This window comes from Daktulosphaira vitifoliae, unplaced genomic scaffold (genome assembly GCF_025091365.1).
Source record: "Daktulosphaira vitifoliae isolate Bord-2020 unplaced genomic scaffold, ASM2509136v1 Scaffold_3, whole genome shotgun sequence".
Lineage (NCBI taxonomy): Eukaryota > Metazoa > Arthropoda > Insecta > Hemiptera > Phylloxeridae > Daktulosphaira > Daktulosphaira vitifoliae.
Window position 1 is genome coordinate 14,154,684 of NW_026099574.1, and position 17,677 is coordinate 14,172,360.

At 33.5% G+C, this 17,677-nt stretch overlaps 1 protein-coding gene across 1 annotated transcript in view; it reads left to right on the forward strand.

The window, feature by feature from the left end:
- The first annotated feature begins 546 nt into the window (after nucleotides 1-546).
- The window catches only part of LOC126902049 (E3 ubiquitin-protein ligase RNF8-like), a 22,282-nt gene continuing 5,151 nt past the window's right edge, over nucleotides 547-17,677 (forward strand). The window contains exons 1-6 of the mRNA XM_050679072.1: nucleotides 547-581; nucleotides 887-916; nucleotides 13,597-13,663; nucleotides 14,253-14,369; nucleotides 14,575-14,644; nucleotides 15,478-15,575. Coding sequence (XP_050535029.1) covers nucleotides 547-581; nucleotides 887-916; nucleotides 13,597-13,663; nucleotides 14,253-14,369; nucleotides 14,575-14,644; nucleotides 15,478-15,575 — 417 coding nt within the window. The remainder of the gene's footprint in view (nucleotides 582-886; nucleotides 917-13,596; nucleotides 13,664-14,252; nucleotides 14,370-14,574; nucleotides 14,645-15,477; nucleotides 15,576-17,677) is intronic.

Below are 17,677 nucleotides of genomic sequence, written 5' to 3' on the forward strand. Positions count from 1 at the left end.
ATGGAGATGTTATTTCCTTTGCAGATGAGAATGGATATATTAAATATATGTACAGATTTGTTTTACAAACACGTACAAACAAAAAATTGAAGTAAGATTATTCTTAAGACATCATGTGTGTAAGTAATTTGTAGAATATGGATAAACAATGCACTAATGTAATCAAATCTATTATTCATTTTATTAAACGCCATCAAATAAATTGATTAATATAAACACTATGTCTAAATCAAAAATATCTGAAAAATATTATTTTAATTCATTTTTTTAATACATGTCAGTTATTTTTATTATAAACTTTCTAATCGGTTAATATGATAATTACAAAGAGTATGAACAATATTTGTTTATAAAATATTAAATATATATTTTACATTGACACGGCACCGCCCGTCGCTCTAGGCTGGCGCTCACACGTGTCTCTCACCATATTAGCCGTACAGCTCTTAATATGACAATCGGTTGTCTCACCGCCCTTGACACCGAGATAAGGTCGCCGCCGCCGAATATGGATAATTGATATTGCGTTCTGTTTCGGTTCCGACGATGACCTTAACTGGTTTGCCTTTTTCTTGTGTGCTGTTTGTGTTTCATTGTTTTTCCGTGTTTTTTTTTGGATTGCGGCGAGTGTGCTCATTACCGATATTACCAACGACACAAGGGTAGTTATCCATTGTTACATACGTATAACATTGTTCGAATTAAGGAAAATATCCAATATTATAAGTATCAACTATTGTCTTCCGACGTTGTTTCTTTGTTTTTTCTGTTGCGCTTGTGTAAATATATATACACATAGACATAAATATATAATATATATATATATATATATATATATACCTTGAGTGCCGTACCATTTGGATACGCATTAACTGGCTCCCCGAAGAGGAATCTCAACCGGCCGAGAGAAGTTAAGGTAAGAGGCTTTGAGCCGATTCAGTTTTATTTCTAATTATATTAGATTTTAGTTTTAACGGTGAAGTCTCCCTCACAAATTTGATAGTTCATATAGTTATTTGAACGGATTTCACTGGTGACAGCAGTGAATTTTTATCTGGGTTATTCACAGTTACATGTTAGCGGGATTAGATTGTTAGCCTGGTTCCTGGGAAATTTTTCTTTTATAAAAATTAAGTTAGAGCAGTTTAACTAATCCGCCGTAAGTATTGTCGTTTAAGGCCCGTTTCACACTAGCGCGTATATTTTTGTACGCGCAGCGTTTTTTTTTTTTTGTTTTACACTATACCGCGTTTTTGCTATAGCGATTTCTATTTATTTTCAAAATGAATGTCCAACAGATAAGATGTATGTTGGCTTTTGCGGCCTACAGGCACATTTTAAAAATAAATATTTCAAAAATAAAAAAAAATAGGCGATTTTTGGTTTACCCGATGCTGGTTCAAAGACCTCTTAATGGCGCTTTTGCAACCCTTTTTTCTGAATTAAGAGACCACGAAGAGAAATGTTTTAATTATTTCAGAATGTCGTTAAAATCTTTTGATGAACTATTTTCAAAGTTAGAAAAGGGGCTAACCGTAGTGAATAGTAACTTTCGCGTACCTATTTCTTCGACAGAAAGACTGTGCATAACATTAAGGTAAGTAATAAATATTACTTAAAATAAATTATTTAAGGAGCTAATTTTATAATAACTACATAATAATTATCAATAAAATTACGGGGAAATTGATGTTTTTTTTACAGGAAAATATTAAGGGTTTAATAAAAGTAATTTTCTTTACTTAAAAAAAATTAATTAAATTGACAATTCACATTTTGAAATTTTTATTATTAAAACACGATATTAGGTGGGTAAAATCTAACAGTATTTGTAATTACTCAGAAATCATACTAACGTTTTTTGAATAAATATTGACGCAATATTTTAATTAGCTCGTATTTATTGATACTTAGCATCGGGTAATTCATTCACAGACCTTCATTACTCCTATAGAATGGGAATATCTACTATTAGTAAAATAGTAGAAGATGTATGCAGCGAATTATGGGGATTTAAATCTTAAATTATGCCTTTGCCGGGTCAGCAAAAATGGAAAGAAATTGCTTTGGGTTTTGAAAACGACGCTAACTTTGTAAATTGCATCGGCGCTTTGGACGGAAAACATATTCGCTTAATTAAACCAATCCAGAGTGGATCAGATTTTTATAATTACAAGCATTACTATTCAATAGTTCTTATGGCTATTTGTGATGCCAATTATTATTTTACTTTTATTGATGTGGGAACTCAAGGAAAGTGTTGTGATTCAACAGTTTTTAAAAAAACAAAATTTTACAAAAAACTAGAAGATAAAGAACTTTTTGTACCACCACCGAAACCCTTACCCGGCCAATCAAATCCATTACCGTTTGTAATAGTTGCTGATGAAGCTTTTGGTGTATCTCAAAGCATACTTAGACCATATGCACGAAGCAATTTGAATTACAAAAAAAAATTATTCAATTATCGCTTGTCTCGAGCAAGAAGATATACAGAATCAACTTTTGGAATACTTTCTAACAAATGGCGAATTTTCCATTGATCGATGAATACAAGTGTAGAACTTTCTATAAAAATTGTTAAAGCTTGTTGTATATTGCATAATTTTGTCAGGAATAGAGATGGATTTAGATTTGAAGATACATTAAATATTAATGGTTTTGAAAGTCTTTTGATGTTTATAATAGATCAGGTAATATATTAAGGGACCAGTTTGCCAATTACTTTATAAGCGAAGCTAGTAAAGTAGAATGATTCATTAAGTCAATAAAAGTAATGTGCTCAATAATTTTATGTTAAATGTCTTCTTAGTACTACTAGTAATGGTCTTTGATTTTTATTCTTTTGGTAAAAAGTTTTTGCCACAAGAATTATTTATACTAAAAAATAACATTTTTTTATAATTAACATTTATTAAAATTGTTCTTAGTATAAACATACAAATAAAAATTTTTAAAAGTCATATTTTATACATTTTTATGCTATTGATTGTTGGAGAATCTTTCATTCTTCATATGTTTCACACTGAAAACGAACAAAATAACTAAAAAAAAAAAATTATAAAAAATAACAAGAATAAGGAAAATAACTTTTCACTTATTAATGCTCTTTTTTATTTATTCAGCATTTAACTCATAAGTTAAAAATCAAATAAAAAATTTGATAAATAAAAACAATAGTTTTTTTTAACACAATTGTGTTTAATTTATTTAATTTGTTGATTGGTGGCTTGAATGAGGTGGCCATTGTCCTCCTTCTGCTGGAGTTCCTAACGAATGGTAACTTTGATAGATATTTACTTCAGGAGGAGTAGAAGAAGACGTAGGCAGAATAGATGACGTTTTATGATTCCATGGTCCATAGTTAACTAGATATTGTTGAGCAGTGGCGTATTTACAAATTTGCTCAGGGGGGGATGAAATGAATAATTCTCCATAGACTTGTGGGGGCTTTCCCCTCCCCGCCACCCCTCAAAGTCCAAGAAACTAAATAACATAACATAAAAATTTTATTTTTAAAANATTTTAAATCCCCCCTTGTGGGCAGGTTAAGGGTTAAATTTATGAAAAAAATATACCAAATGAAAGGTAATGATATTATGCATCTACTAGGCTCCGCCTAGCTGGGGCTCCGCCCCAGACCCGGGGCCCTTCGAGCCTTACGCGCCTTCGGCGCGTAAGTCTCTTCGGGCCGTCATCATAAGTAGGCCACTGATTCCGGTAGAAGTACCCGTCTACGCCGGGCACGATAAGTGTTTTTCAGAAAAAATATTACTTCAGAATCAGTGAAACTATAGAAAACTATATCTAAAAATGTTATTATTAAAATCGGAAAAATTCAAAAATAGAATATAATAAAATGTATTGGGTATAAGGTTGAAGCCTCTTAATGAGGTATTCCCTTTAGGCCTATTCAAAAATTATTTTAGGAGGAAATTTAATATTTTTTACTTTGTTAAACATGTTATAGAAATTTTTTTGCTAAAATTAAAGTAATGATGAAAAAAAAGGACATTAGGTCCTTATATATTAGAAGTTGCCTAAAAAAATATTGATAGCGCTTGTTCAAGGAGGGGCCAATCTCTCTTAAATACACCCCTGTTATACACAAAAATTATTAATAATCTAATTATAATAATTGTGTTTATATTATAGAATAATTAAAAAAAAATTTAGCATGTTATTATAAGTGGCACACTGTAAATTTAAATTAAAATTAATATTAAAAATAAAAATAAAAATTTAATTTTGATAAATATATTAGTAACTGCGATTTAACGATGAACATCATAGTTATCATAGATGAACCCCAATTCAAAGGATAAACTCATAGTCTCATACATCATATATGAGAAAAAAGAAAATTATTCCTTGATAAAAATAGGGCAAATGCAAAATAGTGTCCTACTAATAATACATAATACACCATATAAATAAGGTTCATAATACGTATCAGCAGAAATGAATCACTGCGCATAATACAACCATGCGCGTGGACTTAAAAAAAAAGCTCGTAAAATGTGAAAAATGAACGGATTGAATTGATTTTTTTATCATATCTCAGGAATGTCATTGGGCGGGTCTGATGAAAATTTCAAACCTTAAGTCGTAAAACGCTGGCGTCAGCGAGCGTTTTTCTCGAAAACGGTCGAAATTTTAAAACGCTCGCGGGCGAGCAGCAATAATTTTCCGACCTTCGCCAATAATTTTTCCGGAGTCTGGTGACCGAGTACTTTCGTTGAAAAAAAAATTTTTTGAAAATCCGAGCACGCTAAGTAATTTTCCCAAAAAAGCGTTTTTTTCCTTGTTCTATTATATAATAAGATTATTTACAAAATACTTCAATTTTTAAATTAACTACAACACAAAATCCAATTTTCTATTTTTTTGAATACTAAGTTCATTTATGACTTCATCTGGTGAAACTTCTATTGTCCGGTAAATTGCCAATAAAGCCAGCCCATTAAGTCTAGTCTAATAATAAAAAAATAAACTATTATTTTAATACTAATTTATAATTGTATTCCAATAATAAATAGAAAATATATTTACTTCTGTCATACTATTCCTAAGATAGGACTTAATCCTTTTTAGGCTGGAAAAGCATCGCTCAGAAGTAGCGGTGGACACAGGCAATGTACAAAATATTTTAAGAAGCCCATAAATATTAGGGTATATTACTTTGTCGCCAAACCAGTAGAAATAGAATTATTTTCTGGTGGTGAATTTGAAACTTTCCTTTTGAAAAAATTTAAAATGGATTCTTTATTACTTTTCCCCATTGAACTAGTATTCATGTTTTACAATCAAACAAATCACATTTACATTAAAACTCCCTTAACCCAACAGTAAATTTGAACAACATAACTGTTATTTACACGCGTTTATCGTTTACGTTGCTTCTCAGCACGCTTCACAACTCGTGATCATCAGTGTTACCAAAATTATTTAATATTTAATAAAACAATAGAGGTCTAACTCATAACTGATATCATTTTTATAAAAAAAAAAAAGTTCACTTTTTTTTTTCAATATTGATTTTAACATTCATTTTCATAATTTCGTTCATTCAATAATCAAAAAAATTATTTTAAAAACCCCCCCGGGGGGGGGGATATGACCCCCATACCCCCCCCCGTAAAAACGCCACTGTACCTACCTGTATGTTCACGCATAATTTTATTTTATTGGAAACATTTTAATGGGATGAGCGATCGCCCGCCCCCAGAGGGGACAATGTCTGTGTATAATATACATGCATAAATACTCACTTGCATCTTTTTGATCGTTGCTGTTCATAGCATCGAACCCCATTGCAACACATTGCGCTACTTCTCTAAAGGTTGCTGCTCTAATATCCTTATACCTTTCATCCTTTGAATTCCACAAATTTGGTCTTAACTGAACCTCATTTATCAAAATTTCAGTGTCTATAATGAGAGTCATTTTTCGAGAACTTGCTAGGGGTAGAAGTCATGACAAAATGACGAAAAAATACAAGAGGCGTACGTCGTACGCGTCAGTGTGAACATGTTCATTCATATCAATGTTTGGTCAGCGCGCGTATCGTACGCGGTGCTGTGAAACGGGCCTAAAAGTGTTACAGTTTGTTAAAAAGACCTTATTGATATGGACAAGAAGTGAATTTCCGGCCGATAGTTTTTTGGTAGATAAAAATAGTATATTTTCGTCTGACCTTGTCAAAGCGGTCGATTCCCAGGTAACCGTTATTATTATTGTTCACTCGCTGCCATGTCATATACGGCGGCCCCGTACCATCTTATCGCGGTACCTTATTACAACAAAAGCAATAATAATAACGCTTGTTTTCTACTGCAGTAGCAAATTTGACCGTACACGGAGATATTGTTTATCTCCGCCATTGACGTAGCATACATTTGATTATTAAGGTTTGTGAATAAACATAATATTCACGGTCAATATGTCGGGGAAATCATTAGCACAAATGTGATTTGCGCTGAATTACGTCGCGAATGCGCTTTCAGACAGCTACGCGACGAAACCCAACGTAGCACCTTTACCGGAGGAACATCCGGTGAACCTCGCGGTACGCACATCAGACGACGAATCCGATGTCGAACAGCCGGGGGAAATTACGCGCGCAAGCGGTCAACTAGGCGCACCGTACGTCGAGGACGTATACGTTGCCCGCTCGATAGCGCACGCGGCAGAACAAGTCTGGGCGATCCGACAGAACATTGGCGACATTTCGAATAACGCGCGGATCGAGGCACGTATGACTGAACTAGAAAGGTCGCTGTCGCGTATGTCAATGGAACAGCGACAGATTTCAAACATGTTGGAGCGAATCAGTCAAAATATGCTGCCGTCCCCACATGTTGCTGCACAACCAACCGACTATTCGTCAAGCTAAGGTAGAGCGAAATGATAGTCGACGAACGGACGCGCATCGCGTTACATCGGGAGCGACGGACACGACGCAACACTACACGAGCGCCTCGCGGACATCGAAGCGCAAGAAGCCCGCAACATGAGACGGACAAGCATCGCTACTACGGATGTGTAGTACGGGTTGGCAAGACGAACATTATAACGAGCCGACCGATTTTTCGTTTACGCGCCAATCACGGGAGGGGCAATTCAACACAACCGACGGTCGTCGGTCTTTCAATGATTTGTCGCCTACCCGCAGCTCGCGGTCTGTGTTGGTACCTTACCACGACCTGCGCACCGTACGCGCCTGTTTACCTGAATATTACGGGAGAAACGAAGAGGACCCACGGGAGTTTCTAGACAGAGAGGAGGATCTACTCTGTCAGGCCGGTATACACCCAGCGGCGTGGGTGAACATCGTCGTCCCGTTTCTGAACGACAGGGCAGGTGATTGGCGGCGAGCGATTAAATTAAACAATATGCCATGGGCGGAATTTAGGTCCGAATTACTCGAGGAGTTGGACAATATCGATATCAGGACTGCGCTCGAGACGGACTTAAAAACGACGCGACAGGGCCCCCGACAAACGTTAACTGAATTTATCATTCATAAACAACGTTTGGCCGCGCGAGTACGTTGTGGTTTACCGGAGCAACAACTTGTGCGACAGTTAACGGGGCTTTTACGGGACGATTACCGCGCTATGATACGGTTAATGCACCCAGCGTCTTTCGTCGATCTACGTGAGATAGCGCACGACGTAGTTAAAACCGCGGCTCCTCGGTACGCTCCGCCAGCGTCCCGACAGCCAGCCAAACTGCCTCCGCGGCAAACCGCTCAACCAGCGAGTGGGTTATGCGAACGCGGACGCACCGCCTACCCCGTGCCGAAATTGCGGCGAGCGACGCTGGCACCGCCAGTGCCCAAACAGACCGTCGGTATCGGGGAACGGCAATCGGCTAGGAGGGAATTAGTCCGCCCCTCCAGCCTAGAACAGATCCAAACAGGGCGCAGCGTTTTAGACGTTTTAGTCTCGTTTAAGCAGGCGCGTACCTATTTTTAACGTTCATAGTCGCGTGGGGGTCTATTAGACCCCATTTCTAAAAAAGTATAAAATATGTATAAAAAAGTTCATTTTTTTAAATTCAAAGACATTATTTGTTACCATATGATATATAAATATGGATAACAATTAAAAAATAAATAAATTACAAAATTATGTGCATTACTAAAAATTATATTACGAAAAAAAAAAAAAATTAATTTTCAAAATTTCATTAAAAAATTTTGGTTTGTAAAAAAATTATTTTAACTGCAAAATTTTATTTTTAAGACGGTAAATAAAAGCTTTTACTATTACAAAACGTATTTTTATTAATTTTTCTTGTATTTCTTTGAGCTCAAACACGGCTTATATCTATTAGTTTTATGTGTAATTACATTTACATAATCATTTTTCAAAATTGAATTTTAGCTTCGATGCGAAGCGGAGAAGGTATTAATTTTACTATGATGTGTTTTTTTTTTTTTTTATGTCTGTTGCCACTTTTTCTCAGCTCTCACTGGACCGATTTCTTTCAAAAATACGTCAAAAGATCACAAATCGTATCTAGTTGAAGACATTACCCTTAAAAATTGAAAAAAATTCCCTCGTTCCCCGCAAATGGGGGAAATATCCAAAAAAATTACAAATTTAAAAATCGCTAATTTTCGAAATTTTTTCACTTTTTTTTCTTAAAACTTCCATAACTTTTTGAAAAATCAACAAATCAACATAATTTTTTTTTATACTAAAACCTTAGATATTTACCTTTCATTTGATATCATTTTTTTGAAAATCTATCACTTAACCTGCTCATTGGGGGGGATTTAAAATGGCAACTTTTTTACAAAAATTAATTTTTTCAACTTAATTTTTGAAAATGTTCCGGAAAGACTGCGTCCTTTAAACATATATCAAATTAAAGCTTATTTTATGTACTACAAAATGAAAAAAAAAAATTTGTCCCGACACTTTTTTTTCTACATTTAAACGGCTGCCGTAGTTAAAAAAACACTATTTTTGTGTTAAAATTTTCGATTTTCGATTTTAAATTTTCAACTTAAAAATGCTATAACTTTTTGAAAAATGTATATATCAGCACAAATTTTTTTTTTCTAAATACATTATAAGTACATCTTTCATTTGACATACTTTTTATTAAAATTGGACAATTTCCCCTTATATAGGGGGCGTTCAAAACTTGAAATATTGTAAAAAACATAGATCTTTTTCAACTGAACTTTTGAAAGTGTTCCGGAAATACTGCGTCCTTTAAACATATATAAAATTAAAGCTTATTATATGTACTATAAAATAAAAAAAAAAAATTTGTCCCGACGATCTATCTTCTATGTGCAAATGGCTGTCGAAAATTAAAAAAAAATGTAATGATTGCGATAAAAATTACCTTTTATCGGGATGTTTTTTGTGCTTAAAACTGCCATAACTTTTTCAAAAATTAACAAATAAAAATAATATTTTTTTGTATTAAAACCTTAGATATTTCCCTTTCATTTGATATAATTTTTTTTGGAAATCTACCACTTATTCTGTTCACTGGGGGGATTTAAAATAGTAACTTTTTTACAAAAAATAACTTTTTCAACTTAATTTTTGAAAATGTTCCGGAAATACTGCGTCCTTTAAACATATATCAAATTAAAGCTTATTTTATGTACTACAAAATGAAAACAAAAAATTTGTCCCGACGATCTATCTTCTATACGCAAACGGCTACCGTATTCAAAAATATGCTATTTTAACAAATTTTTTTTTAAAATGAAATACTATCTACAGATTTGCATCGAAGCGTTTCTTATGATAGTGATTTAAATCACTGTCAAATATCATCTATACTTGTCCCATCTATGCCTTGTCTACACTGTGCCTCGACCCCACTGTGCTATTTTTATTATTAATATTACAATACAATTTAATTATTATATTACGACTAGGGTCAGGAGGGGTAATTGTAAATGAGGCACCGATAATCATTGTGTCCACATTGCGACAGGATGTATTTATTACATGTTTTATTCGTATTTGTTCCGTATCATAGAGTAGTGGAAATTCTCAACAGCTCATTTATTTTTAAAACTTAATTGCACAGTCGGTGGCAGATCCACATAATCCTAATTCCACAATATTATTTCGATTATAACATTGCATTTACGATAAAACGATATTTTGAAAAAAATACAAGTCCAAAAAAAAAATTATAACGTTACAAGACCGTCGCGCAGAACACCGAATCTAACGGCCCATACGATTTACATACCGCCAACGATCTTGGCACTTTTTCGGCACTGCGCCCCTCTTATCGTAATGGAGGGGACGCCGCGGTGAATTCGGATGTAATCAAAGTTCGAACACGCTGCCGACACGAACGACCAAAGCGCGAGTCAGGTATTCGAAATTTTTTCGGGCACAGTTGGGGAGGGGGTGTCAGTCGATCCGGCAAGTCCACTGCAATGGCAGTTAACACTGTCAGTGGGCAAACCGACGTCGCGGTTAAGAACCAGCTGCCCCCCGTTCGAACCGTAAACCACCCGAAAAATGTCGGCGTAGAATTACTACTCCAGCGGTCGAGTTATAATTCCGAAACTGGCTTCGTCACAGCCCTACTCGACTCACAGGCGCACAAATCGTATGTAAAACCGGTAATTGCTTATAAATACGGAACTGTTTATAGAGGACACACTGACGCGGTTAGACTGGCGGACGGACACACCGCCATGACGAACGGTACTGCCAACATCGCGGATTTAGAAGTGCGTTTTTCAGCGGTTATTTTAGACGACCTGTATTGCGACTTGGCATGATTTTCTGATTGATCGTAAAGTCGCCTGGGACTACTCAGCAGGAACAATACACTAAGAAACGTACGACCGCTTGTTGGAAATCGGGCGCGCGACACGCGATCCCCAAACCAGATGTGACGCAGTTAGATATAACCGGCGACGTTATTAACACAGACCATTTGTAATTACGTAGCGGTCTTTAACGACACGGTGGGTCGCACAAAATTAATCCAGCACGACATTCTATTGAAAGACCCGACTCCTATCGCACTAAAATCGTACCCCTATCCCCCGCACAAGCAGGAGGTTATATATAGTAAACGACATGGAGGCGCAGGGGCTAATAGAACCGAGTGTATCGCCGTGGTCAGCACCGATCGTGAAGAAGAAGGATGGGGTTTATGTATAGATTACCGACGACTAAACGAAGTAACCGTTTCGGACGCGTACCCCATGCCTAATCTAAACGACATGGTTAGGAACATGAGAGGGGCAAAAATGTACTCTCGACTTAAAGTCGGGTTATTGGCAATGCTGTTTAAATCAAAAAGCCCGTAAGTTTACGGCATTTAGAACGAGAAGGGGCTCGTTTCAATTTCGTGTACTACCGTTTGGACTCAAAAATTCGCCTATGACTTTCGTAAGACTTATCAATGAAGTACTTAGAGGATATCTAGACGATTTCGTCCAAGTTTACTTGGACGATATAATTATTTGTTCAAGTAGTTTAGAAAAGCATTTAGAACATTTAGGCAAAGTTCTAGAACGATTAGAGCGACACATGTCACACAAAAAAGTGTAAAATAGGGTTTTCCTTTTTGGGCCATATTGTACACGGTGAGGGCACATAGACAAGCAGCCCGAAAAACTCGAGTCCATCCGCGTCCTATCGGAATATCTACGTAGATGTCTCGGCATATTTAATTGGTATTGTCAATTCGTCGACAACTACGCCGAAACAATAGCGCCGCTGAAAAATCTACTAAGAAGGGGAACGAAATGGTTGTGGACGGAAGACCGTCAAAGGGCTTTTGAACAGGTAAAAAAGGCCCTGTGCGAGTCCCCACGACTGAGTCCTCCTGACTACGCGAAGACTTTTTGCCTTCAAACCGATGCGAGTGAAATGGGCGTGGGAGCAATACTCTTTCAACGCGGAGATGAACCGGGAAAGAGAAGAGTCATATCCTACGCCAGTAAGAAACTATCAGAAACGCAGAAACGTTACGCCGCCGTAGAACGAGAATGCCTAGCAATTATATGGGCGACTGATAAATTTCGCCCGTACTTTGAGTATTCTCCGTTCGAATTATTTACAGATAATTCTGCGTTGACTTGGCTACACAGAGCAAACGACACAACAATTCAAAATTAACTAGGTGGGCGCTACATCTAGGCAATTTGAATTTTACAACGACACATGTACCCGGGAAACACAACGAGGGACCAGACATGTTGTCACGTTATCCGACCGAGGGACGAAGAGTTACTCGACGACAATCTGGTGGGCGCACCAAAAACGATAACACGCGGGCCACTCTTGACAATGTTTTTGCCTTAACCGAAACAAACGGCGCGTCAGATAAACGGCCGTTTTATGGGGGGGGAGGGAGACACAAGAGTGGCAAAACGACGATCCGTTTCTTTCATCCATCACGAAACAATTACTCATGGAGAACGCCAGGATAAGGAGTCCAGCAAGAACAACAACGAATATTTCATGTTAGACGGACTTATACGCATTTGTATGGGCGTGCACACACCAGCTGTAATACCAGTAGCCAAATCACAGCTTGTCATTTGGCGATACCACGACGATGCACTGGCGTGTCATCCAGAATTGGAAAGAAACGTACCGAGCGATCAAACGGCGTTTCTATTGGAAGGGCCTGAAAAACATAGTACGCGAGTACGCCGTGGACGGGTTCCTTGCAGACTCTCCTTCTCCTCCCCGTTTCCATCGCGAAACCCCTCGTCCCGAGTAATCGGGCGAAGAGTTTCCTTCTTATTTTTTTTCCCCTTCGGTCCTGACGTCATCCGTAGGTTACGGATGACCGGACCGAATAGTCCATTCCCTCTTGCCAACGAGACTGAAGGTTTCAGTCTAATACGGTAAGTGTTGAACGCAATATCAACGGCCATACACACAAGGAACATGGCGGTAAGTCAACAATTGTTTATTACTTATGACTACTGTGTATGATTGTCTCACCGCCCTTGACACCGAGATAAGGTCGCCGCCGCCGAATATGGATAACTGATATTGCGTTCTGTTTCGGTTCCCACGTTGACCTTAACTGGTTTGCCTTTTTCTTGTGCGCTGTTTGTGTTTCATTGTTTTTCCGTGTTTTTTTTTTGGATTGCGGCGAGTGTGCTCATTATATAATATAATATAATATAATATATAATATAACCCAACCAAACCCATTGTTACATACGTATAACATTGTTCGAATTAAGAAAAATATCTAATATTATAAGAATCAACTATTGTCTTCCGACGTTGTTTCTTTGTTTTTACTGTTGTGCTTGTGTAAATATATAATATATATATATACCTTGAGTGCCGTACCATTTGGATACGCGTTAACATTTAATGAATAATATTGTTAAAAAATGAAAAAAGTTATTCCTATTTAAATTTTAACTTTTAAACTATGCTTTGCTCACAAAAAATATTTAAATAAACTTGCATTCATGGTAAAATGCTTTTTTGCAAAATTCAGAATTATGCTTAAAATATTTCATTCATATATACCCTAGTCTTTTAATATTACTCTGCTTTTTGTGTTTAATTTTTATAAAGTTAGATGTTTTAATTAATTGTATTTATTTTTCAGACGAAATAATGAAGTATCTAGTGAAGAAAATGAATCTAGTGAAAGTCAATCTGATGTTGACGATATTGTAAGTTTTAATTCTGTGGATGATCTTTTTTTTTACAATTCATTTCTTTAAATGAATACAAAAATTATATATTTATTTTTAATTTTTACTTATGATACGACCCTATTTGGGTACATATCTCATATGCCTGTTAACAGTAACCCAACATTTTAATTAGTACATATCACATTAGAAAAAACTAATTAAAGTATAATGGATTCAAATAATAATAAAATAAAATAATAATCTATGGATTAAAGATATGTTGAGAATGTCCATCAGGGAGATGACAATGTGCTATAAACATCATGAGAATTATAATTTTTTTAATCACAATTAAATAATAATAATAAGTTCAAATAATATTAATTAGATGTTAAACATTCATATGGTAGGTGTCAACTGCTTGTTGCACTACATTTTCACAAACAGTTTTCTGTAAGAATGTGTATATTAACATTGTTAGCGGGTCCCTGTATATCTATCTGTAATGAGCATGAATGATGACCAAGCTGTTAAATGTTATTGACTGAACCAAGATTTGTGCACAAAATGTGACCGTATCACTTATTTAAATCCAATTTTTTAATTATTAGTTGATTTATTTTAGCTGAAAAGTGAAATAGCATCAATAAAGCGTTTTCTAAATGCTAAATTTGATAAATTTAATGAAATAATTAATCAAGCTTCAAAAAAAGTTAAAAAATTGAAAAAAACAGTTCTAAAAGTAAATATATTTTGAGTAAAAATAACTTAACCACTGGTTAATACATATTATATTATTTTCACACAATAATAATATTTTTTATTAACATTTACTATAATTAAAAGAATATATATAGAATGTATTGGTTTTTAAATTAGTTCTAAAATCATGTTTTATTAAACTATATTTTTGTATTAAATCATATTGAAAACATTTTTTTCCGCAGCATAAACTCGCTAATGATGAATTAACAAAAAAGAATTTAGATTACCAAAATACTTTAAAAGCACAACAAGGTATAAGTATATATATTGTTATTAACTTATTTTATTTTATTTTACACCTGTTTAAGCAAAGTCGCATGATATTCNCTTTATTTAATTTTACACCTGTTTAAGCAAAGTCGCATGATATTCTTAGTATATAACATGAAATATACTGTGTCTTAATCTGGACTTATTTACCTGTATAAAATATATAAGTGAATAACCTACGAACTCCATTTATTTATTTTTTGTATGGAGTTCACATAATAGGGTATAAATTAATTTTGGGCTTATATATTACTATTGTATTAAATTGAACATTAGAAACATTGGTAACAATATCATGTCCATATGGTCATTGATTATTAAGTAATTATCAAAAGCAGTTACATATAAACATACATTTTTGTTTATAAAACATTACATTTTTTTATATTATAACAATTATAATTCAAATCTCTAAGAGAAATATAATATATAATGCATTGTCATGTGTGGTCTTAATTGATTTTTATAAATATTTTAGAAACATCTTCTTCACGTTTTAAAAATAAATAAATCGTATTCCTTTTATTAAATATTTTGATAAGAAAAAATATTAATTAAAAAATAAAACACCTATGGATTTAAGACATTTTTGAATATTAATTTATCTTATTTTTCCTAAACTTTCAATTGCATTAAGGCTAATGTTAAATTACATTAAAAAGAGGTATTTATCAAATTATTATCATTTGTAATTCTCTTTTCTAGATAAAATGTTTAAGTTAAACTTTGTTAAGTCATTTAATAGCTTCAACATACTTTAATTATTATCTTTTTTTTTTTGAGAGGTTAATTTTTTTGTTTGAATTTTTTTCTAGATCAAATATCAAAAATTGAAGAAACGTTCAAAGAAAAAGTTTATAGTGTTCTAGAAAGTGAATTTCAATGTCCAATTTGTAATGAATTAATGGTTAAGGTATTATTTTTACATTTAAATCCATTAATAGTGTAAATATAACACATCATCATGTTAAAAGTTCTTAGCAAATTTATTATGTTACTTTGGTTAAAAAATGCATTATGGAATACTTTTTAATCAATTTTAAGATTGTTAAATATTATAAAGTGATAGTAAAGATCTGAAAACATTTTGAACTTTCTAATCCTAGAATTGTAAATAAAATTTCTGAAAAGTAAAGCTAAAATATTTTAACTAAAAAAATTATTTCTGATGAAAATTTCTTTTTTATTAGTTGAAAAAGTAAATAAATGTGTTTAAAAATCAATTGTAAAATTCATATAGTAAAATCTAGTAAAGTAATTTAAAATGCTTTTCTTTAGGTAAATGTATATATTTTTATTTTGAACTAACAATTAATATGATTGCAAAACATATGAAGACACAAATTTTGAATTTAAAATAAAATTAACTTAATCTTCTAAGATAAAAAAAAAAAAAACGGTAGCACAGTGGGGTCGAGGCACAGTATAGACGTGGCATAGATGAGATAAGTATAGATGATATCTGACAGTGATTAAAATCACTATCATAAGAAACGCTTCGATGCAAATCTGTAGATAGTGTTTCCTTTAGAGAAATTGGTGAAATATTTTAAAAGCAACATGAACTCTTATTTCTTTAATTATATCCTGATTAGTAGTTCTTTGATTTTAAAATATAATATATGAATAAATACTAATTATAGTTTTTAAATTTAGTATGAAATTGTGAGGCCAGCTATGATGTATGGTTCATAGTGTTGGGCGGTTGATAAGAAAGTAGAGCAGAGAATAAGTGTAGCAGAGATGAGAATGCTTAGTTGGATGAGTGGAGTGACTAGAGAAGATAGGATAAGGAACGAGCATATAAGAGGAAGTATAGGTGTTGCGTCAATCGTGGATAAGATGACAGAAAATAGACTTAGATTGTTTAGTCATGGTATGAGGAAAGAAGAATCGAAAGCTGTAAGAACAGTTATAGAAATGAATGTTGAAGGAAGAAGAGATAGAGGAAGACCAAAAAAGAGATGGAGGGATGCTATTGAATGCGATTTGAGGACAGCTGATGTGAGCGTAGAAGATGTGGGAGATCGTGTCAAGTGGAAGCTTAGGATAAGGGTGGCCGACCCCAAGTAGTTGGGATTAAGGCAAAGAAAAAGAAAAATATTACCAGATATTCCGGTGGCAATTGACATAATATGATTGTTATTTCGGAATGTACAATTTAGCGTTTAGTTGGGTTTAAATAATATAGCGTCAAATCAATTACCTACTCTATCGGTTGTATCTCAATATACACTACACTTTAATGATACAATAAATAAATAAACTCACACATACACACATATGCATTTATAACATTGTGTTATAAATATGTAAGTATAAATAAAAAGTAACCGTAAAATGAAAAAAATGGAATATAAATTTTATTACTCATATTAAATGTAATGTAACTCGAAAAATATTTGTTTAAATGAAAAAATATAAGATTATATTTTTATTTATAATTGTCTTTTAAACAACTTTTGTGCGAAACTTTTTTTTGTAAGTTAAATATTTTTTTTTGAGAAAATTAAGAAAGCTCATATTTTTGAACTTTTGCGAGGATTTAAAAAAAAAGCTCAATTCCAATCTTGAGGACTATTAGTATGTCATTATACATATTTTAATTCAACTTTTAAAAAAACAAAATTTTTTCCGCAATTTTTCCTTTGTTGACAGGCCTAGATGTCAATTTTAAACTTGTAATTGAGCTAAAAATTATGGTAATATATTCAATTTATTTAACTATAAACTTTCATAAATCTTTATCAAAAATTTTTCATCAACTTTAAAGAACCAAAAAAATAGGTTAAAATTGAAAATTTGGACTGATTATTTTTAACATATTAAAAATCAAATCAGTAATAATTTGAAAACAAATTTTTTTTTCTTTTAATTATTATTTTATATATATAATTAGTAATAATATAAAAAATTAGAAGTGATAGAAATAGTCTACTTGCAGATTTGAAAACAACGCGAAAATTTGATTTAGAAAAGTATATTTTTGCTTCTGATGAAAGTTCCTTGTAGTCC